Source organism: Gadus morhua, chromosome 9 (assembly GCF_902167405.1).
Source record: "Gadus morhua chromosome 9, gadMor3.0, whole genome shotgun sequence".
Classification (NCBI taxonomy): Eukaryota; Metazoa; Chordata; class Actinopteri; order Gadiformes; family Gadidae; genus Gadus; species Gadus morhua.
Window position 1 is genome coordinate 7,932,341 of NC_044056.1, and position 22,291 is coordinate 7,954,631.

The 22,291-nt window shown below is 45.2% G+C and overlaps 2 protein-coding genes and 1 long non-coding RNA gene across 8 annotated transcripts; 2 read left to right on the forward strand and 1 right to left on the reverse strand.

The window, feature by feature from the left end:
- The first annotated feature begins 6,854 nt into the window (after nt 1–6,854).
- Nucleotides 6,855–12,991, forward strand: tmpob (thymopoietin b). 4 transcript variants are annotated; one of them, XM_030365905.1, is made up of 6 exons: nt 6,855–7,744; nt 7,928–8,042; nt 8,369–8,530; nt 9,539–9,642; nt 9,893–9,999; nt 11,044–12,991. In XM_030365905.1, exons 1-6 carry the CDS (start codon nt 7,508–7,510, stop codon nt 11,471–11,473), a joined length of 1,155 nt encoding a protein of 384 aa, XP_030221765.1. In that variant the 5' UTR covers nt 6,855–7,507; the 3' UTR covers nt 11,474–12,991. The 4 variants fall into 4 exon arrangements, with proteins under 4 accessions (XP_030221765.1, XP_030221767.1, XP_030221764.1 ...); XM_030365907.1 differs by having other exon boundaries at nt 6,857–7,744; nt 8,447–8,530; XM_030365904.1 differs by having other exon boundaries at nt 6,860–7,744; nt 7,925–8,042.
- Nucleotides 12,992–14,576: 1,585 nt separating this feature from the next.
- ldhbb (lactate dehydrogenase Bb) lies at nt 14,577–20,003 on the forward strand. 3 transcript variants are annotated; one of them, XM_030365913.1, is made up of 8 exons: nt 14,577–14,652; nt 16,865–17,001; nt 17,376–17,490; nt 17,716–17,889; nt 18,320–18,493; nt 18,993–19,110; nt 19,356–19,479; nt 19,570–20,003. In XM_030365913.1, the coding sequence occupies exons 1-8, from the start codon at nt 14,592–14,594 to the stop codon at nt 19,735–19,737; spliced, it is 1,071 nt and encodes a 356-aa protein (XP_030221773.1). In that variant the 5' UTR covers nt 14,577–14,591; the 3' UTR covers nt 19,738–20,003. The 3 variants fall into 3 exon arrangements, with proteins under 3 accessions (XP_030221773.1, XP_030221775.1, XP_030221774.1); XM_030365915.1 differs by lacking the exon at nt 14,577–14,652 and adding an exon at nt 15,232–15,387; XM_030365914.1 differs by lacking the exon at nt 14,577–14,652 and adding an exon at nt 16,314–16,383.
- A 578-nt stretch (nt 20,004–20,581) lies between these two features.
- On the reverse strand, nt 20,582–21,441 carry LOC115550671 (uncharacterized). The gene is made up of 3 exons (XR_003977933.1): nt 21,248–21,441; nt 20,896–20,984; nt 20,582–20,790 (listed from the first exon to the last, which is right to left on the reverse strand). It is a non-coding gene; the product is annotated as an uncharacterized LOC115550671 (long non-coding RNA).
- Between the last annotated feature and the right edge of the window lie 850 nt (nt 21,442–22,291).

The window sequence follows — 22,291 nt, forward strand, 5'->3', positions numbered from 1 at the left end:
ATATTGGTCTGTGTCTCACGCACTTTGTCCCGTTCCCTAAACTGCAGCGTTGTTTTGAAATATATCGCCTATGCTGAATACGCAGGAACCGATTCTGCTCTCCTGAAAGAAAGAGCGTGTCAATAGAGCCAGGAGACGACCAATGCCCCATCAAGCCACCCAGTCTGCTATATTCTGACTGTGAATTAAAATTAAAATTGATATCCCCAACCAGGCCAATAGTTTTTTTTTCAACCCTGCCGCTGAATGTCAGAGATTTATCATTCAAACATCCTAAGGTTTTGTGTAGGTACTTTTGGACCTCAGATTCAGTGGGTTTGATGCCCGGCCAGGGACAATATTGTACCCTTGCCAAGAGTCCAAGCTGTGAACGCTTGTCTGAGAGTTACCGTAAATCCTTCTGCTTGCACTGCTAAGAAGCTCAGAAAGCCACAGCCCTGCTATGCACCACCCCTGTGGTCCTTTCAGGTAGCCACTGAGACTCCCCAAATTATGATCTCCATGTGTAGGGGGGGGGGCGGTGGGGCAGGAGGGGGGGGGTAACACGCGAACAGAGCTCCATGGATACCAGCCTGCATGTTACCCCTTGTGTTCCTCGACAGATAAACACACAGGGTTCCCCTCAAACCAAAACCTGTTACCTTAATGACCCCTCCAATGTTCAATATGTCCTTACCTTTGTGCAGGGGAAATATGTTACAATCTATTAAAAATATATATTTATATTAATATATATTGACATACATATACAACAATATATGACAACATCAAAACTTTATTACCATACTGGCAAAGAGATAGAGATTGGAGTGTATGTAGCAGAATACTAGTGTAGGCTAGGAGGTTATATGGAGCCGTATCACAGAGGTCTCACAGCAGGGTGAACACAGGTGTAGCTCATTTGATTCATTTGGGATATCTGCCTTTCTGGAATGAAGGTGCGATAATATAAACTCAAACTAGTCAGGATCCAATACATTGATGATGTTGGTTTCTGATGTCATTCAGAATTCAAAACAATAAGGTCGAAGGTTGTATGATGTACAAATAAACACAGAGACCTCCCATTAGGCTTGAAGATGTATAATAAAAAGTTAAGGGAATGTCAATATTAATTTATTTACAAATGTTATCAAAAATATATAAACAAATGCCTTGCTCTTTACCAAGACTACAAAAACTGGTAACAATCCAAAACAAAGTCCACCTTCCAAATCCAACATTTGTACATCAACTATTACCATAAAATACATATACCCCGAAATCGCGAACTTCAATTAAATGCAATTTTACTGAGACCGTTTGCCAGCTGGAGATCGCCAGGCGCTCAGGTCCAACACTGCCCCCACCAGGAGTTCCCAGGAGGCTCCCGGGTGCACACATCAAGGCCTGTCACCGGCCCCCCGACCCCTGCCCATGGGATGGTGGGGCGGTGGGTGGGGGTGGCAGGGGGCAGGGGGCAGGGCGGGGCTGGACGGAGGGAGGCGGAGGGGACAACACACCGTACCTGTGTGCGGCTGCACAGTGAGTCCATTCGCTGGTTGCCACGCTGCAGTCGACCGCAGGATTTCTCTAGTGTTTGCTTAAGAGCCGGTGCATAAGAGAAAGGTGGACCACCGGCGGTCCCCACCCGCTGGGGGCCCCGGGCCCCGGGGCCTGGAGCTCATCTTTGTTGAAAATGGCTCCGGAGCCGGCCGCCTCCCACCGGGGGACTGGCCTAAATTTAGCAACAAACTGCAAGAAACCTCTTCATTCTTAAAACGCTGTTTAGGTTTCCACTGGGGGAGGGGTTCGGCGGAGGGGCTCAGGGGCCCCGGCTGGCCGCTCAGGGGCCCTCTCTCTGCCGGTGTCTCACGCTCACCTGCGCGAGATGTTTGTGTTTTGTCTGGTCATGGATGAAGTCCTCCTGAGCGAATCACATTTGACACGGTGAAACCATGTCACGTCAAAGTGTTTGTGTTTGTGTTTGTGTGTTGATGATTTTGAAGCCTTATGCATACAAATGCAAAATAGGTTGTCCATGCATAAACATTTTTTTATCTCATATTTCTAAACGATCAATCGAAACGATTGCGATGATTTTTTTGTGAATGCAATTGTAGGCTACTAAGGCCTTTTTTCAGGCCTGTTCTAACGTGGCTGGTATCACAGTCACTCAAATGGGATCTTTTTTTTGTTCAACGTTCATATTCACCCAGTATTAGGTGTGATAGGCCTGGTGATGAAAGAATGAAACGTGATACATGATGAGTGGTGAGGTCACAGGCACACAAATAGGCTCACAAGTTCTAAAATAACCCTGAGGGATATTGTTTTCAGGCCATTGTTTACATAATCAGTTTGGAAAAGGACACCACACATTAGTCGAGTCTCACATAAACAAAAATATAAACCAAGGCACATGGTTTAAACATATATTGAAACAAAAGCAGTGCCAAGTCCTTCTGAGTGAACCGGATCACAGTATTAAGTCAACGACAAACATATTTAGTGGTTATTTGCAAGTATAGCCACTTCGATATATACTCTCAATGTATTTAATAATGTTAAAGAAGTGCAACTAAACCAAATATTTTTAAACCATTTCTACAAATGTATTCCAGTCGATAAAATGTTAATAAAAAAAGTCTAAATCCTCCAGTGGCTCTTCCCTTCTGAAAATAATCAATTTGAATGTTTACGTCCCGAGAGCTGCAGTGATACTATCAAGGCTCAGCTGATTCTGTGTTTTTGCACCACATATAATGTTTTACTCTTTCCCCTTCTCTCAATGTCTCATTGAATCCAGGAAGGAGGGCAAACTCAGGGGAGTGCATTCGTATTACATGTTTTCATTTGCCCTTACATTTGCCTCAATGGTGAAACAATGCCTCTTTTTATGCCCTTGGTTCCACCGGGAGGGTGTTGAGAGGAGTCCTATGATTGGAGATGAGGGAGCAGGGAGATTTTTTCCAAGGTGAGTACCTCATGGGAGACTACTGCTTTGCTGCCATTAGCTTAAGTACAGGAGTGTCAGCTAACCCGACACTGGCACACAGAAAACGTACTGCCAGATGGGGCGAGCTGTCCTTGAAGTTTTAACAAGCAAAGCGCAGAGAAACAAGCCTTTTATTCAGCGTCGGAGCGAACATAGGGGGGAGGAGGGGAAAAAGATAACTTAGCAGGGTTACCACAAAGTGTATGTTAAATCCCTCATAGGAAAGAGGGGGATAACGGAGATTGAGGGGGGTTTTGGGGGGGCTGGAGGGCCAAATGACCTAAATGGACGAAAGCTCAGTTTGGGTGTTGCTGACTGTATTTTTTCTTTTACTATATATATATATATATATATATATATATATATATATATATATCATTGCTATTCAAAATAAGCAGGGAATATAAAACAAAGCGGCGGTTGTCACGCTAAAGAGTCCTGCTGCTTAAGAGGTGTCGAATTATTGTACCTCAGCTGGATACCTCAGGTGTTGGAAGTCAAGGGGGCGAGGAGCGGTGCCAAGATCCTGCAGCTTTTGGCACGTTTTGACCTCCACCGCTGGCACGAGTGAACCACACACTGAGGAGCCCGTCTCCAGCCCCCCCTTCCCCCACCCTGCGCGGTCCTCCACCACTCAAAACCATGAGTTAGGGCGACTCTAAGCCCATCAGGCCCACCGTCTTGAAGGACAGTAAACGTGACAATAAGTGGCGTTGCCAAATACCGCAATAACTCAAGCCGCAGGTTGTGTTGAATGTTCGGCCAAGACGGGCCGACTGCCCCAATCCGACTGTTCAGGTTGAAACCCAGAGATGGAAGTGAAGGGTTTTTGTTTTAGATTAGTGCCTGGTGGTTTAGAGAGAGGGAGAGCTGTTCGGTCACTTAGTTTAGCGGCCGAAAGAAATATATACATCCACTCCCGTACTGTAATAAACTCTGCTGCTCTTTCAATATCAGGCCCCAGATATAAGAAAAGAGCCCATTATTTCAGTGTGTCGGGGACATTACAACGACCAAACACCTCACACCACGGCCCCAGAGGGTTGCCCTGCAGTACGGTTCGGTTTGATCCACTTACCATTCTTTTCCACGCTTAATTGAAAATTAAACTAAAGCTGCGCCAACAATCGCACAGAAAGGCTGAACGCATTAGGCTATTGGCCCGCGCCTGGAACTGGCAATCTGGGAGTCCAGGGAGTGTGGGTGGGTGACTGCCGATTGTCTGTTTTTCCATTCAAAAGTCCTGGTTAATTACCTGTCTCCTGCTCACAGGGTTGAGCTCACTTCCACCCAACAGGGACGTGATCTCAGGGCGCAGGCATCCGTGACGGAGACGTCTTCTCGGCGGCCTCGCGACGGTCCCGGGACGGACACACATCACAGGAGGCCTTCTGAGAAGCAGCGCCTCAGCCGGCGCCGGCCCGGTACCGGCGGTTCAGCCATGCGGACAGAACCGGTCTGAGTGGAGGAAGGTCTGTCGGGGGGCTCGGGCCAACTCAAGCACGGAAATATCCCTTTCCTGTTAACTCAAGAGTCTGGCAGTCACCTGTGTGATGTTACCCTCTGGGTTCATCCCGAGCCACTCCGACCATAAGGGACACTCACAGACATCGCGGTTCCACAATGAACTATGTCTAATAAGCCCTGCGCTTTTATAAAACAAATTGATATGCTGTTTTATAGTTTTTATTACGTTGAATCTCACACAAGACAGAATCTCAGGCCATTGTCGAAAGTGAAACGAGAAACACTTTCCCAGTTTGATGGATTTTCTGGCTGTATAAAAGCGTGCCTGTTCCACTAATAGTTGAAGTATAGGGTTGCAGGTAGTTCCTGAAGGCCCTATGGTTGCAGGGTCAGGCCCGAGCTTGGGGACAATGGATGGATTACTGTTTGGGCAGGGCTGCTGATTGTGTTTGGCACACACATGGTCACTTGCTGGCAACGGTTTTGCTTCGCTGTGCACATAGCGTCCGGGATCTCTTGAATTCCAAGGTGAGGAGCACAGATCTACAGCAGCGTTGAAGCTTCCCTCTCGCCGCACGCAGTGCCTGTGTGCAGGTCACCGTAGCTTGGCGCTTTTGGCGGTGGCGGCATGTCAAACATGACTTTATTATAATTGTATGTGACTGCATTACATTAGGAAGAAATGCAGGGTCAACATGAAGTATTCCTCTGAATAATCAGACATGGCACCCCACGGGCACCTCCGGAGGGACTTTTTTCCCTCACTACACAGAGCTACACACACAATCGCAAAAAACCACACACACACACACACACACACACTTATATTTAATCCAAGGCTCTGCGAAGACATGAGCAGTGTTCTCTGTCGCCCATCGCCAATCAAAACGGCCGAAAGCTCAAATCATAAGAATAATAATAACGCAAATATTTTTGAGGACTACTTAGCTGCGATGGCAGCGACAGGCCAACTGTGTGCCAAATGGGCATCAACCAGGAGCCAGAATGGGGTCTCACTTTCCCTTCCGAGAGTAACGTCCACAACTAAGTGTGTGTCCTGTGAGCGCCGTTTGGATTGTCAACGGCTGAAAATATACTGTGTGAGCACTACTATTGCTGTTCCGAAGCCAGGACACACAAATCTTAGCTCCCAGAGAAACGCTCCTCACCCGCTGGTCCCGGACCCTGCCCAGCTCCTGGCACAGGAAGCCCGGCAGGGACTGATCTTAATTAGTCTGGCACTAAGGAATGACATCCGCGGAGGATTAAAGATTGTTGTCGGAGATTACGGCAGGCAAAAGAGGTAGCCACCTTTCTAAGTATAAGAGCGTTTACATGTTACTATAGGGAGCCTTGGTCTTCACATGAAGGTCTGTGCATTCAAACGGGAAATCAATGTAGCATTAAAATCACAACAAACATGGCCTACATGGTTACGAAACATGTTTGCTTTTGCGTTATATTTTCATGCCAGAGATGTATTTATTTTTTCCTCCTCCCCTTGATTTAATAAATCAGTATTTAAACCGTGTGCAAGGTATACTGCCCTTTCCGGCTATTTGTGTGTCATTTCCATTCTTAAATAAACTTATCCTGAGAATGTGAATGTTGACGATTAACGAGGGAACTTTGATCATTTTTCAGAGGCCATGACTGTTATGCTTAAAGAGGCACTTTCTATGATTCTTGGCTCAGGGCTTATTTTCTGTATAAATTACACACAAAGAAAGCTTAAGAGGTGTTTCTCGAGGGCTCCACTTTTTTTTATGCTTGCGCTCCATTTGCAAATTCTCTATGGAAAAAGCTGAACTATACTTGAAGTGCTGTGTTTAGTGTGGTTTGGAGTTGAGGTAGGGATCAATTGCTTGGTTTCTCCAGCAGCATCCCATAAAGTCCCAGAGGCAGGTCTGAGAGACAGGTGGGCCACGCTGCCACCTCAGACCTGTCCCAGAGGCAACCAGAGGCCCGCCACAGAGTTCTTGACGAGCCTGCTTAGACCAAAGATACTTGACCGGACTCACAAGTCTGCAGAGGGGGAGGTAGTCAGAGTGAGGAGAGAGAGTGTGAGGAGAGAGAGAGTGTGAGGAGAGAGAGAGAGGGAGAGAGAGAGAGAGAGAGAGAGAGAGAGAGAGAGAGAGAGAGAGAGAGAGAGAGAGAAGAGGGTGGGGTAGAGCGAGAGAGGAAGCGAGAGAAAGACTACGTGCTTGCGTGCGTGCATGCATTTGAAAGAGATAATAAAAGATAAAAAAAAAGATGCACACGGTTCAAACGTTGTAGTCCTATCGGATTGGGTAAAGAAGTAGTTAATGCTGCCCTCCTCTGTACAAAAGTAGAATGTCTATCCTAAGGTCCATGTGACTTCCTCAATATGACTGCATTGATAACCACGAAACCAAAAGTGACAACATATTTCTCCAAACGTCAGCTCGGACTAGATTTATGAAAAACTACTCGGTTCATAAGGTTTTATATTGTCAGGCTTGCTCGGTTAATTTATATCAGATTTTTGGGGTTTTACTTTTCAAACAAATGTTTATGATTCACCAATAGAAAACACAAATCTCGTAAATTGATAAGAGCTGTAAACCGCTACTGAGTGTGGTTTCTTTGTGGCGACAGTCAGCCAGGGTTCCATTCATAGCCAACCAATCAGAGTGCAGTTTGTAGGGCAACGCGGCCAATAGCAGGCGCTGTTATTGTTTAGCTCCGATGCGTCTACGGAGAGACAGTAGCAAGTGGGCCGCTTTGTTGCTAACACAATTCATTCATGTTTTTGCTTATTTTATTATTAAATTAAGATAAAGTTTCGCTCGCCGGAGACGGATTTTGTTCGAAATACAGCGCACGGGTTTTTGTTTAGCGGAAAATTAAGTGAAAGTGGCTCTTTAATTAGCTAAACGTGTGTTGTTGGGCTTGGGCTACATTGTTAGCAACTAGGCGCCGTTTGACAACAGCGCTATTCGGGCACGTTGTCTGTGTTGTTGTCTGAGAGAAGAGCCAGGTACGCTTTCAACATCCTTAAGCCCAAAAAAAATCAAAATCAAACACAATCTCTAAGAAGCCATGGCCGAATTCCTTGAAGATCCGTCGGTCCTCACCAAGGATAAGCTCAAGAACGAGCTGCTGGCCAACAATGTGGCTCTGCCGAGCGGGGAGCACAAGAAGGAAGTGTACATCCAGCTCTACCTCAAGAACCTGACCGCGCTGAACACCAAGAGCAGCCCGCCACCCCCGGACCCCTTCTCCAGCGACGATGAGCTCCCCACCCCCGTGGTCTCCAACAGAAGCCGCTCCGGGAGGGTACGTTGGTGTTGTCTTTATATTGTATTGTATTGAAAGTGGAGACGGAATCACGTGTGTTTATTTGGCGCCGTTTTTTTTGATGTGTGACATGCGCTCCTCCTCTTGTGTTGTATCGTGTTGAAGTGGGTTGGTGTGTTCACCTGGTTGGTGTCTTGACTTGTGAATGTCTCGTTTCAGAAGGCCGCAAGGAAGACGGACAGGCCTCGCACTGAGGAGACAGACGTGACCGAAATTACGGATGAAGACTTGAGGGAACAGCTGGTAAAGCATGGCGTGAATACTGGACCCGTTGTTGGTGAGTTCCGATGGTATTTTCAATGCCTACCAGTTTGATCCTTAATTTTCAGTGATGATCAGATATGCAAGGTAATTATTAACTGTATTTAATTTATAATGAGGCATTATTCAAATGTCAACATTGACCTTCGGTACTTTACAATGATTGTAAGATAATTAAAGATGTAACATGATTTATACATATATTTATTTACCTGTAAATAAAGTATACAATTAAGGTAAAATAAACTGAATTCTCAAATGTGTTCAATGGTCAAGCAAGTAATGCATCGAGAGGATATTGCTTGTGTGACAACATTTCCTGTGACACATTTCTCTGTGCAGCTTCCACTCGTAAATTGTATGAGAGGAAATTGCAGAAGGTTTTGGATGAGCCCCCATCTGACAGTCCTACTGTTACAGAGGCTGTCCCAGAGATCACCGCCCTGGCAGACACTAACCAGAACGGCAACACCCATACTGACCAGTACAGTGACAAGGAAGACGGTAAAATCCTCAATATGTATACATTGCACCTGTTGTTGTCATTGGTTTTATTTACATGATCTTTAAAATAAATTGAGTGTTGTAGGAAATTATCCTTTTCTTTGGTGACCCACTAGGCCAGGGATTATTTTACTTGTGAGAGAATTTGATTTTACTGGATTTGTTTTAAACAATTTAACTGGAAGCACCAAAGAAAGGAAAAAAAATAGCACAACATGCATAAACAAAGCAGAGCTACTTAACACAATGTAGCGCTTTGCATAATTTGCATAAACGATGGGGCTTACTAACTAAGTTCCTTACCTGGCTTAAGGAAACTCCTAATTGAAAGATGCAGGTACCCTTGTTCAAATCAAATGTACTTCATGCAGTACCTCTGCTGGCCAAACCCTCTTATGCAAAGTTACTTCTGCTTGGGTTAAAGGGAGTAGCTATGCTTATTTGTATATTAATATTGACTCGCTGATGCCTTTTTTTTTGTTGCCCTATAGTTCCTAATATATATATGTTTATAGTAATGGAACTGTATATTTATACACATGTAATAAGAGCAGTGATGTGCACTACGATTGCCAGCAAGGGTAGGGACATGGTTCGTGGGGGTGGAGGCTCAGACTGGGAGGCCCATCGATCGGCTGCAGACAATGGGGTTTAAACCTTTTGTGTGAGAGTCAAACTTCCTGACCATTTCAGTATCCTACTATGCCCAATACCTATACGCTCAATAGAGTTTGACCATCTTTTGCCTTTCTGCCCTGTGCTTTAATTGATGGGTACGGTAGGTATTCAGTGTATCTGTGGATACCTATTCTTATTGTAGGACTTATTCCTAATTCTTTTCTAAATGTAACCGACACTTGTTAACTGGACATTAACGGATAATAATAAATGTGCTATAAAATGGAGAAAACTCAATGAAATCCGTAAGTCAGCAATGACGATCCCCAGTGCTGTTGGATTACTTAATTTCACCATGCTGTGTTTTCTGTTGCCCTTCATGACCACCAGAGGAGATGGGTGCTCCTGAGCCTCCGCCTGTTGTAGAGAAAGCCATAAGGAGCCGTGGCAAAATCCCCGTCACCACCAGGACCAGCAGCAGAAGGCAGACCAAGGTTGGAGCCGTTCTGGTGCCTCTCTGCCAACGGGAAACTTTACATCATGTGATCTGGAGTTCCAAAAGAACATTCCAAGCCGCCATCTTGGAACTTCTCGACCAGATATTCTAGAATAACCAAGCATCCAGTTGGTTTTATCGTGAACGATGACTAAGATTGAGACGTGCACTGTACATCATGTTCAACCCTCCGGTGGTGTTGTAGGAAGATGCCTTTTTGAATCATATTTTCTTGTATGTGTTGAAAGGTGGTGGAGGAGACCCTGGCTAGCGGGGACCAGACGCCTACCAAAGGCAGCGAGAGTGTGGTGGAAGATATCCTTGCCAATGAATTCAGCACACCCATGGGCATCAGGTAATGAGTTCACATATGCTCGCCTTACCTCATGTTAAACGTGAAACCATGCCAGGCAGTTATTTCATCACTAAGAGTGGACTGATTCAGACAGATGGTCCATGTGTCTATAGTAGGTGTGGAGCAGAATGCACTATTCGGCAAAGCACAAATAGTGGGTTTCAGAATATTTATTTTATACAAATATATTGGTTTTCGAGAAGAAAAACAACAACAAAGATTGGTCAAAAAGACGGTGTTCCTCCTAACTATGAGTGTGGTGGGTACTTAATATATTTATATTAACGTTGATTCTCTTGTTTTCCTGTTGCAACCTGCACTAGTAGTAGGAGTAGGGGATTGGCGTTGCTCTGGCAGTGTAGCTGGTTAGCCTCCGCTCTGCTCACTCCTCACTCAGCCTGTGTGTGTCCCAATGAGAACACTTATTCCAGCCGGAGGAGATTAGGCCAGCATTTGCCTGTTAGCCTCTAATTTGGCTGATACAAATTACGTATTTAGCGCCGTTATCTAATTTTGGTCGTTTAGTGTGTAGAAGGAAACAAGTTTTTGATTTGGCCGCCATAGTTCCTGATTAATTGTTGGAATTACGTTTATTTTATTTTTTTTGCAAGACCTCTGTCGGGGGTTGATTAAGGTTTGGTTCTTCACATAGCGTTCTGCAGAGAGAACCGTTTAATTGTAATGACACTTTAGTTTAGTTTCAGTATTTAGTCTGTTCAGTGTCCTCCAAGCGGGTGGTGGCGGGGTGCACCTGTTCATGGACACCTAGTAGTTTATAGGGTTTAGTTTATTGGTTTATGGTTCTGCATGTTTATTGCTGGGTTTATGAAAACCATAAACCAATATTGCATTTAAAGGTAGGATAGGTGGTAGCTTGCAATGATTGGACCAATCACTGCCTTTCCTACCTTTTTCTTTAACTGTTCATAACAATAATTGTTTATTGTAGAGCGCTTATATTGACAGTTTAATATCCTAAAATAAGAACAACTCCTTCTCCGTGCAGCACGTTTAATTCCCGCGTCCTTTTCTTCTCCCGCTCAGCGCCACCTGCAGGCGGCCCATAAGAGGCGCGGCGGGCCGACCGCCGAAGCCCAGCGAGTACTGGCTGGACGAGTCCCTCCTGAAGCGCAGCGCCCAGAGGGAGAGCCGCACCTTCAGCTCCGAGTCCGTCTCCAGAGGCTGCGGGGACGCCGCATCAGAGGGCTCGGGCGGGAAGGCGGCGGCGGCCTGCTGCGGCGGCAGCGGCGGCTTCCTGTGTGGCGTCCTGCGTTTGCTGCTGCGGCTGCTGCTCCTGGCGGCGGTGGCGGGCGCCGTCTGGTACGCCTACACCCACCTGGACGCCAAGCGGGTGGGCACTGAGCTCAGGGGCCTCCTGGACAGCGTGGTCACCCCTCTCCAGGGGGCGGTGGACCACGCTGTGGCCCACCTCGGCCTCGGCGCCGCCAGCACCGCGGACGGAGCCGGCAAGTAAGGACACCTGCACCCCCGCCCAGCCCAGCCCAGCTCCCCTGCCCCACCCCCCCCCCCCCCTTCAATCGCCACGCCCTGTGTCATTTCCTGCCATGCGTCGACTGCAGCGCAGCAGTTAACCTGGATAACCTCATTTGATAAATCGTTAAATCAAGGACACTGTTTTACGCGGGTGGACTCTTTCTCACGCCGCTAATTTGTGCAAGCTTTTTATTTTTTAATTTCTTTCTCCTGTTCTCTCTTTCAGCTTTTGGTATTAAAAAAAAATAACAGGAAGGGGGAAAGAACCACATATTTTAGGATGTTTTTAATCCGTGTGAATTGTTTGTCTTTGTCTCCATCTTACCCGTATGTGTAGAAATAGGCGGAGAAGGAAAATGGCAGTTATTATTGCATGTTTGTATTTTTTCGAGATGCCATCGGTCTGTCACGGCCGGGGCTTATTGAGGCTTATTCTTTCTGACTGCGCGACGCCGGACACTGTGGGCAGCACCTGGTGCCCCCCCCCCTAGCCCCCCACCCCCCACCGCCTCCTATTTTCAAAGCACACCGTGATGCTACTAACCACAGCGGCTCTACATGTGTTTTCTATGTAGACCATAATTTGAATCTACTGTGTAGTTGTAGAGCTAGATAGAACGCCTCATTATCGCCGCCGGGCGCAGGCCGGCCCCGCTTGACCTGTGCCCGGCGGGGCACGGGAGCATACTAACCGATGTACAAGATGTGATGTTTTACGTTCGGTGACTAGTCACCGGCAATGCTCGGCTGAACGCTGGCCTCAAGGCTAGCCTGATAGAACGAGCAGAAGTTAGGACGCGAGCATCGGCGCGTAGGGCTCGAGATTTTACACTGCCAAGAGGCGATGCCGCCGAAATCTTGATTTTGAATTGAACGCATACATTCTAATAATGTGCCCAAATGCCATTGGTTAAAGGAAACGCGTTTTTGAATCCGTACCACGCGGCAGTACGTACAGGATGTGCAGCCCTGCCCGAGTGCCCATGTGAGTTGACATGCATTGGTTTTAGTGCTTTGTTGTGCTTTTTGAAAAGGTTTCTGATCCTTCAGTCCCATCGGCAGGACTGGCTGTGCAGTGCACCCACATAATCCATCTCCCTGCCCACAGAGCCACGGAGGAAGCTCCACACGGTGGACTTTCCCTTTCACTCTTGACTAAGGCTGCCTAATGTAAATCAGAACAATTTTAACAAATTGTCGGCGACACGGGTCCTTGACCCCCACAAAGAGGAGAGCTTGTTTGGGTGCACGGAGGGTGCGTTCCAAAAGAATAGGTATCTTTGTTTGTATTTTCATAATTTTCTAATGCGGTGCGTTGAGACCATTTTATAAAAGCCATGTACTAAGTGAAAGCAGTATGTACATGGACCCGGAGAAACACATTTGATTTGGTCTTTCATATGGCAGCTAATTGGGATTATGTGGGTAAGGATTTCAAATCTGTTTTTATTTATGATGATGTAGATGGTATATCATGAAATAAACTTGGTAATTGAGATATTCGTTGCCATTGTGTCTTTTTGCTGCCTAGATTTAAGGAGTCCGTCAAATGATAAACAGGAAAGTTGAACAAAGGCAAACATACAAAGTAGTATGTATTTAATATTAAGAATCTAAACTGAAATCTCCATATTTACATATTTACGGTTTAGTTTTGACTTGGTTTAGAACAGTCATTACAGATTACATAATTCAATATAGTTAATGTATCCTAAAATTGAATCATGGTACAATTTAAATATATATATATACACACTGCAGTGTGTTCACAGTCCAAACACTGGCCATAAAAGTAATATCTTGATCAATAAAACAAATACTGCATTTGACAACCACTGCTACAATGGAAAATATGAACGGTAACAAAACATCATAGAAGGTTACGCTAATCTGAGACTTGAGCTAAAGGAAATCCTCTCAGGTTTTAAGAAGAGAGGCTCTTCAAGCCTTGATTGCAGCTGTTCTGAGGACCCCCTCAGCAGTTGTGGAGCTTCTGGCCCTGGTGCCTCAGTCTAGGCCCTAGCCCTGCCATAGTACAGCACAAGAGGCCTCTTTACTCTAGAATCTAGGGTACAGAGGCTTATCGTGCTGTACTATGGTTTGTGTTTCATTCCCCGTTGTTATAGTCACCCCATCTTCATGTGGTTGGGATGGGTCAGATGATTTGTCTTTACCCTTTGATTATGTGTGCTTTGAGTTAGGATTTAAGACTCATAAAGCTTTGTTCCTGGATATGTAGAAAGTAAAAATATAAATTGATTCTATGCTCCTCACAACACTAAATCCACCTATGCAGATACTACCTGCAAAAACATGCTTTTGCGTTGCTGAAATCCACACCCTCGTTAAGGCCACCAGAACGTGCTCCTGAGATTATCCAATAGAGGGCGCTCTTGTGCTGTCCGGCGCTTGAGCCAAGACCTACAGTCTATTGTCCCAGAAGTCTGTTTCTCAGCCAACACACTGTGCTGACCAAGGTGCTGACCCTGCACTGGCCACTGATCAGAATAGAAGAACTCTCTGATCCTACATGGATGAAAAGGCATATTTCTGGAAATGTGTGTTTCGAAGAATACGGCTATGTAATGATGAAAAAATATATATATTTATAATAGCTTTATAGACGCTGTTATACTGCTACTTTAGCGTGACGTTGTAGGTCTATACAGCTTCATTTGATTATTCTTTGATTTCTCCTTTTAATCAAATTCCCTGTCCTAGCTCAAGTGTTGTCAAAGTCACTATCTGTCACTCTCTCTCAGCCCAAAAGTGCCTATTGCTGCAAAGTTTCCTTTTCAAAGTTCAACCGGACAAACTGGCTAGTGACCGAATGAGACACCTGCCCAAAACTCATATCTGTTCAACCAACCCCTTGATCACATTGGTTTCCGTCTAACGGGTCCATCTGGTGCCCCCCCCCCCCCCCTACCAAAACCATGATTGCATGACTCCCTAAGGCCTTCAGGAAGCCAGAGAGGTTTTAGGTAATTTAAGGGACATTCTTTAGGTCCAAAAAGCAACACCTCTGGTCATTGTGTGTTAGCGAATTTTTTTGCATGCATGCCGATTGAATTGTGCTAAACAGACTTCATTAACGGATGACTCCAGAAGGCTCCAGCATCAACCAGGATACACAGGAGGCAAATACAACATTAAGGGGTGAGTATCACTGTTGTGCTATTGCTAGTGGAAGAATAGAACTGATACATGCTGTTGGTTTGAATAAGTTTAGGCCATATGGTAGTATGTCACTGCCCTTAAACAAGAAGTCCCCATGGCAGATGTTTGTCAAGTAGACTTGTAACAACACTAAATTAATTGTAACCCCAGATCTCATTAAATGTATTCACGTATAGTCAGTGAAAAAACCTGCCCCCGATAATATTACTTCCCCAGGCCTAGGGTTGCAACAGAAGCAGTCGTGTCTGCTGACTCTGTGTATCACGTTGTAGTCGAGTGGAGCAGCTGTGCTCGCATCAGCGCCGTTTAAAGTGCAAACACACCTTTTTAAGCAAACACAATTCATTTGATGCCATTGGTTAGCCTACTGTACCACAGATCTGCATTTGTTACTATTGTCGGACACGTACGTTTGGCTAATACAATGGCAAAGAAAAGTGAAGGATATTCTCATGTCCCCATCGTGACATTTTTACTTCCAAAGTGCATTCAAATCGTGTTTCGGTCTTCTGAATTATGGATGAGCTAATGTATCAATGCGTCAGAGTGATGACATTATGTTATCAATGGACTCAAGGCAAACAAGCTCAAGGGTCTTATCAGCTGAAACCCCTGCAACTATTTGTCCACAAGCCAGCCGTGAAGAATAAAAGTGTCCCTCACCACCGTCCTTTGCAGAGTCCACCAGAAACCGTTGAGAGAAGCAAGCACTAGGTTTGTAAATAGCTTTTGAATATTTTGAAGACTTGTTAACATTGTTCACTGAAACTTTAGATAGTTGTGATGACCCAGGCTACTAATCTACCACATTAGTAACTGTCATAATATGTTGGAGCAGCACTTGCCTTCGCTTGGTAGATTCATCCATTTTTGCGCGCAGCCTTCTCAATGCACTTTTTGCTATATGGCTATATTTGTGTTTTTTGCGATTGTGTTTTAATTTTTGTTTTTATCAGGGTTAATATAGTGTTATAATTGACTAATATTACAAATATTGGCCTCCAAAATCAAGTTAGATCTATTTGACAGAATGCCCAAATATTGCACAACTTTCTTGGCTTGGATTTTAGTTTTAATCTCAGATAAATAATAATGTTGGTTTAATATAACCCAATATTAAACACAGCTTTTGAGATTGAACGATTGTTATTGCATGGATATTCATGCTTTCCTCTGCCAGATTTCATTTCAAGTGTGTAAACAAACAGTTGTTTAGTGTACACACACTTCGGGAGCGAATATCTTGGGTCTCAGAGACTGTATTATACCACTCCCAAACCTGGATGCATGGTGCACAGCAGGTGGAGGCAGATGGAGGCCGGGTTAAGAGATTACACTAACTCCTCTAACTGTCTGTGGGCGCTCTGTCAAGTTCGGCCTCAGATTACAGCCTCCCTCCGTTTGGGGAGGACGGCAAAGTGAGTGTGGCTCACACACGCTGTTTTGCACGCACACTTACACATCGGCTTTCCTTGCCCGGGTGCTTTAATAATCTTGCCAGGGACCTGGACATCATTCTTGGCCCCGCCAACGTGCTGCCAGGGAGGGGGTGATGCGAACGCAAAGGGGGGAAGCCTACTGAGCGCTGTGTGTAGCGGGCGAGGCAGAGTGTGTGTGCGCGCGTGTGTGTGTGTCTCTTAGTCTCTTGGTTTGCCATGCTGATTACGGTTTGGTGTCTGTACATCGCAGCTCGGAGTATCGCCAGAGAAAGCAAGTATAAGTTGTGGCTGTCGTTGTCGAGGGAGAGCCAGGGGAAGGGGGTGTCTGTGTCTTCGTCTGCTGCAGGGGACTCTGCAGTAGATGATACTTTGTATGTGTTTTGGGTATCGGTTTCATACAAGCTGGTGGCTTCTGGCAGTGCTGGTGATCTCGATTTGGGATCCCGTGAGGTTTGCTTTAAAGCCATATGCTTAACATTGGCCTGTCGGTCTTCATCACAGGACCCGCTTTTAATGTTGGGCGAGTCGGGCTTTAGATGCGGAAGGTCATCTCTGCTGTCCGGTCGTTTTTCTTTTTTAGTTGCTTGCTTCATTATCTCTCTTCTGCTTCCCACTATTTTCTTACTTAACTATCTCTCCTTCTTCCCTCTTTCTCTCTGTCCCTTCACCTCTTTTATCCTCCCTTCTCCCTTCTCTCTCCCCTTCTCCCCCGTTTCTCTATCTCCTTCTCCCAACCTCTCTTGTCTTTGCAGCACTCAAAATGTCCTCCATTCTGCAAAGGCTGATCACGCCGCTGTTCACTGGGCCGGCGGAGCCCCCCAGGAACAAGGTGACGGTGGTGGGGGTGGGCCAGGTGGGCATGGCCTGTGCCGTCAGCATCCTGCTCCGGGTAAGAGTCTCTTTCAACCAGGGCTGAGATTACAGGACTGATTACCGCTGTGGTGTCACTTAAAGGGTAATTCCCCGGGGATCTGGCCTGCTACAAGGGAGACAGGATTACCTCTCTGTCTCTGTCTGTCTCTGTCTGTCTCTGTCTGTCTCTGTCTGTATGTGTCTCCGGGTCTGTCAATGAGTTGGTTATTACACAGACACTGTACAATTGTTATATAGTTACGACAGGGTCATCCTGTGATTCAAAGCTGCGATCTAAAAAACACTTTAATCTACTTAACTGACCATAATGGCTGTGCAGCAATGTATGATACTGATTATTAACTCTGTGTGTGCGTGCGTGTGTGTGTGCATGTGCTTGTGCATGTGCAGGAGCTGGCTGATGAGCTGGCCCTGGTGGATGTGATGGAGGACAAGCTGAGGGGGGAGATGATGGACCTGCAGCACGGCAGCCTCTTCCTGAAGACCAAGATAGTCGCAGATAAAGGCGAGTGGCTCCCCGATATGGCCCAGCACCCAGCTGCTGGTGTTGGGACTGTTGTGAGGACCAGTTACTGGTCCCCTGACTGGACTTACATACCGGTAAACACAGGCTGAAGGAGAAGACTGCTAGCAGAGGAAACCAACAGCTTGTGTTCAACGCCACATTTGTCTGTGAATGTCCAGAGATGAGTCTGAAGTGTGACTCTCTCACTCTCTCTCCCCCTCTCAGACTACAAGGTCACTGCCAACTCCCGCATCGTGGTGGTGACGGCGGGTGTGAGGCAGCAAGAGGGCGAGAGCCGCCTCAACCTGGTGCAGAGGAACGTCAACGTCTTCAAACACATCATCCCTCAGATCGTCAAACACAGCCCTAACTGCATCATCGTGGTGGTGTCCAACCCAGGTAGAGTACCAGCTTCTCGTCACGCGCTGGGGGGGTTTAAACGCACACGTGGAGGTTTCTATCTCTGTCTCTCTATTTGTCTCTCTGTTTTGTCTGTCTTTGTCTTTTTAGTGTTAGTTTACTAGGAGCCATTCAGCAGAATCTTTAATCCAAAGCGATTAACAGTGACTTTCATAAACATGTCAACAATGTGCTGGTAGGAGCAATGCCTCACCTCTGCCTAGAATGTACACATTACGGTTCAAAACTCAGAACCTTTTGACTTGGAGTCCAACCCCATAACCGCTATCCTACAGAGAAAACAAAAAATAAACATTACGAACGCAGTCTCCCTATTTCCGCCACCATCCGAAACACAAGAGAAGCGTTAGACTGCACACAGTACACCTGCTGCTATTAAACCCCAGCTGGTGTCGCCACCTGTCCACAGTGGACGTGCTGACCTACGTGACCTGGAAGCTGAGCGGCCTTCCCAAGCACCGCGTCATCGGCAGCGGCACCAACCTGGACTCGGCTCGCTTCCGCTACCTGATGTCCGACCGGCTGGGCATCCACTCCAGCAGCTTCAGCGGCTGGATCCTCGGGGAGCACGGAGACACCAGCGGTGTGTAGCGTGTGTGTGTGTGTGTGTGTGTGTGTGTGTGTGTGTGTGTGTGTGTGTGTGTGTGTGTGTGTGTGTGTGTGTGTGTGTGTGTGTGTGTGGATGTGTGTGTGGAAGGGGGGATAGGTGTGTGTGTGTGTGTGTGTGTGTGTGTGTGTGTGTGTGTGTGTGTGTGTGTGTGTGTGTGTGTGTGTGTGTGTGTGTGTGTGTGTTGTAGGGAGGGGGGATGGGTGTGCGTGTTCGGGTGCGTGTGTGTGTGAGATCATGGACACGCTGTAGAAAGTGTGAGAGACGATCGGTAGGATAATCCCTAGTCACATTGCAGCCCCAAACCACCGCATTGCTTTGTATTAGACCTTATGTCCCCGAAACTCTATTAGAAACATGTAAGGGACTCTGCTTCTGCCTCTCTAACTTAATGTATAGTTACCTTACATTAACATGATAAAGGAAACTTTCATGTAGCCACTAGCACTGTGATTAACCACGACCATGCTTCCAGTTCCTGTGTGGAGTGGAACCAACGTGGCGGGGGTCAACCTGCAGACATTGAACCCTAAAATTGGCATGGACGGCGACACAGAGAACTGGAAGGACACCCACAAGATGGTGGTAGACAGGTATCCTAACAATGCTCACAATGCTAACTGCTGTTTAGAAATCTAGTGTATGTTACAAAAGTCCAACCTAGTATTACCTAATAGTCACTGTTGGATCCCGTGCGCACACAAGCTCAACTGCTCACTATTTTTCGCCCTATTGACGTAGGTTTGTCGATATGTTTAATCCTACCTCGCCCTTCAGAGTTCAATCAATACAGCCGTGTTTGTGGATGACATGTGCAGGGGCTGTATGTGTGTTGCAGTGCCTATGAGATCATCAAGTTGAAGGGCTACACCAACTGGGCCATTGGACTCAGTGTGGCTGACCTGGTCGAGAGCCTCATCAAGAACATGAACCGGATTCACCCCGTCTCCACCATGGTCAAGGTGAGGACCTCACACACACACACACACACACACACGCACCCATGATGTTGGTTGGTTGTTCTTGCTCTAAACGGTTGGGTTGATCAACAGGGAATGTATGGCATCACTGACGAGGTGTATCTGAGTCTGCCGTGTGTGCTGAACAATGGGGGCGTGTCCAGTGTGGTTAACATGACGCTGAACACGGCGGAGGTGGCCCAATTGCAGGCGAGTGCCAGCACTCTGTGGGCAATCCAGAAGGACCTGCGGGACATCTGAGTGGACACCAGGGGGCAGCCTAGCGCCTCTTGTTGGATTGTATCGCCAACACAATCGCAACTTTCATTTGCCGTCTCTTGTAGAATATAAAGAACAAGTATTAGCAAGCCATAAGGGTTTTTTCATGTGTTTCATTGCGTAAAATATAACGTGTACAAAGACTTTAATATGTAAAAATGTCTAAGCATGTAATTGTTGAAGCAAGAAACTTTCTATCAGAAATTCTTATTTGACGTCGAATAAAGTGAATTTGTTAAAGATTGAAAGTGTGCGGTACGCTATTCATTTGGTGATGCACCTACTGATCCTAACGCAGCATGCTTTATGTTTCTATTTAAATTAATGGGTTAAAAGAGATGAACTCATGAACTCAGAGAAGAAAACATGACCTTCGTTTGATACAAACAGTTTACAACTCTAGTGAAGGGAGAATCACAACTACAGTGAGGCAGCAGAAGCAATTTACAATATCTTAATGACGTAATAATCATCACTGTTGATGATGCCATTTGGATAATTTAGGCTCGAGGGCATCCCGCACACATCATTGGCTAAGTGAGCGGGATCTACTCTCTACTTTTAAAATTTTGAATATTACTTTACGATGGAAAATGGCAATGAAATGGAACAATATTCGTCAAATTGCCTCAAAGGATTTAATAATACAATACATAAATAAATAAATACTACATCCACTAATTTTCCCCACAGCACAGTAGGCTACATCATCGATATAATAAAATAATTGAATTGATGTAATTCAAATATTTAATATTTAATGAATGGTACAATCTCATCAGGAACCCTAGGTTGCCACAAATAAAAAGTGTACTTTGCATATTAACACAATATATGGACCTTTTAATAAGCTCAAAATAAAAAAAACACAGCGCACATGGTTTTGCTGGCAGTAAAAACACACTTCAAGTTCAAGTTGTATTCATGATGAACATCTTATTTAATGTTTGAAGTCTAGGCAGGATGTACAAAGGCTTTGTTCACAGTGATTGCTTTTCAATTGCAATTGATTCAGCCGGCTGGAGTTTTCTCTACCTAAACACAAGAATAGGAATGCATACCAAATCAGATATAAGTTGACACACAATCATAGTGGAAGGTGTCAGGAAAAGAAGGATCACTCTAAATATGATTTTGTACCTTTTTGTGGTACTTATAATGCAGCATATCAAGAAGAACGGACCAAGTGTGAAACATCGACAGTGTATTTCTGTTCCAACTCTGTTTGACTGCAGAGAGAGAAACACAAAAACATGTGAAAACATAAAAAGTATGCATTCACTCATACATATTTAAAATTCTTAAGATATATTTTCTTCCTCATAATCATACTATTTCCAGTTATTAAAATTAAGTTTTTCATAGTCCTATTAGTTATTCATTCGTATTGGTTACTGTGTTGTTCCTTAAGGTAAGGTATTCCTGTGGTTTTTAAGGTGAACATGAGTCCCTGAACTGCAAAGATTGGAGCTATACATGACCCTTTACCTACCTGGCTGTACTACATCCTCTCTACCAGAACGCTGCATGATCGGCCGATGTGCCGCTGAAAGAGAACGATCATGATCACTCTGTCCTACAACGTCCATTTGTTGTGACTCTCAAGGTCTGTTACAAATACAGTTGCCAACTGGGACAATTGCTTCATCTTGTTTATATGAAAAATACCAAAATAATAAATTAATATGTAACTTACTTGCTCCTTTTAGATATAACATTGCTTGGGGAGGCCAGTTCCTCCAGTGAAAAGGGTGGAAGATACTTTTACATGATGCTGTAACTTTGTTGAGTAATCTATTAATTGATTTGTGAGTCAGTCACCTGGCGGGCAGTCCAACAATTTGAGACCAATGAAGCTAAAAGCAAGGGAACCATTAGGGCACTCTGTAAAAAATACAACAAGAAACCTTTAGGAAATAGCTGACAGTGATAATAATTGCAGGATTAATTTAAATGTGCAATATTCTTTAATATATTAACTTTAACAAATCACATCAAACACATCAGTACAGCAAATATAATACCCTAATAAAAAAATGTTTTATATAGTTTTATGAAATAGATGTTTGAATTAGGATGCAAGAATATAAATTAAATGATGGATGGGTTTACCTTCATTTCTGTCCAAGTATTCCTGAGACGCAGGTTTGGTTTGATGTTGCATCCACTTGCTATTGCTAGTACTACAAACGGGGGGGGGGGGGGGGAACGGACGGACGGCTTATTTTAACAAGACCGGGAACTTTATATTTAGACGCAATTCAAAAATAGGAATGAAAGGTGCTGTTAAAAGCGTCATCCTTCATTCATCAACTTTAATAATTTATCGTAAAAAGTAAACATCATATGCCGAGTGATGAACAGAAGCCAATTATCAATTTTTCACAAGTTTAGCAAATGGCGTCATGGGGGAGTGTTTTATGAATGGAACAGATGTGATGACAGAATGTGTGTGATTGTTCTGTATTCTGTCATCAGAAGCCCAAGGGCTCCACACCACATGGTTGATCTGGCACATTGACAGATTATAAAAGGG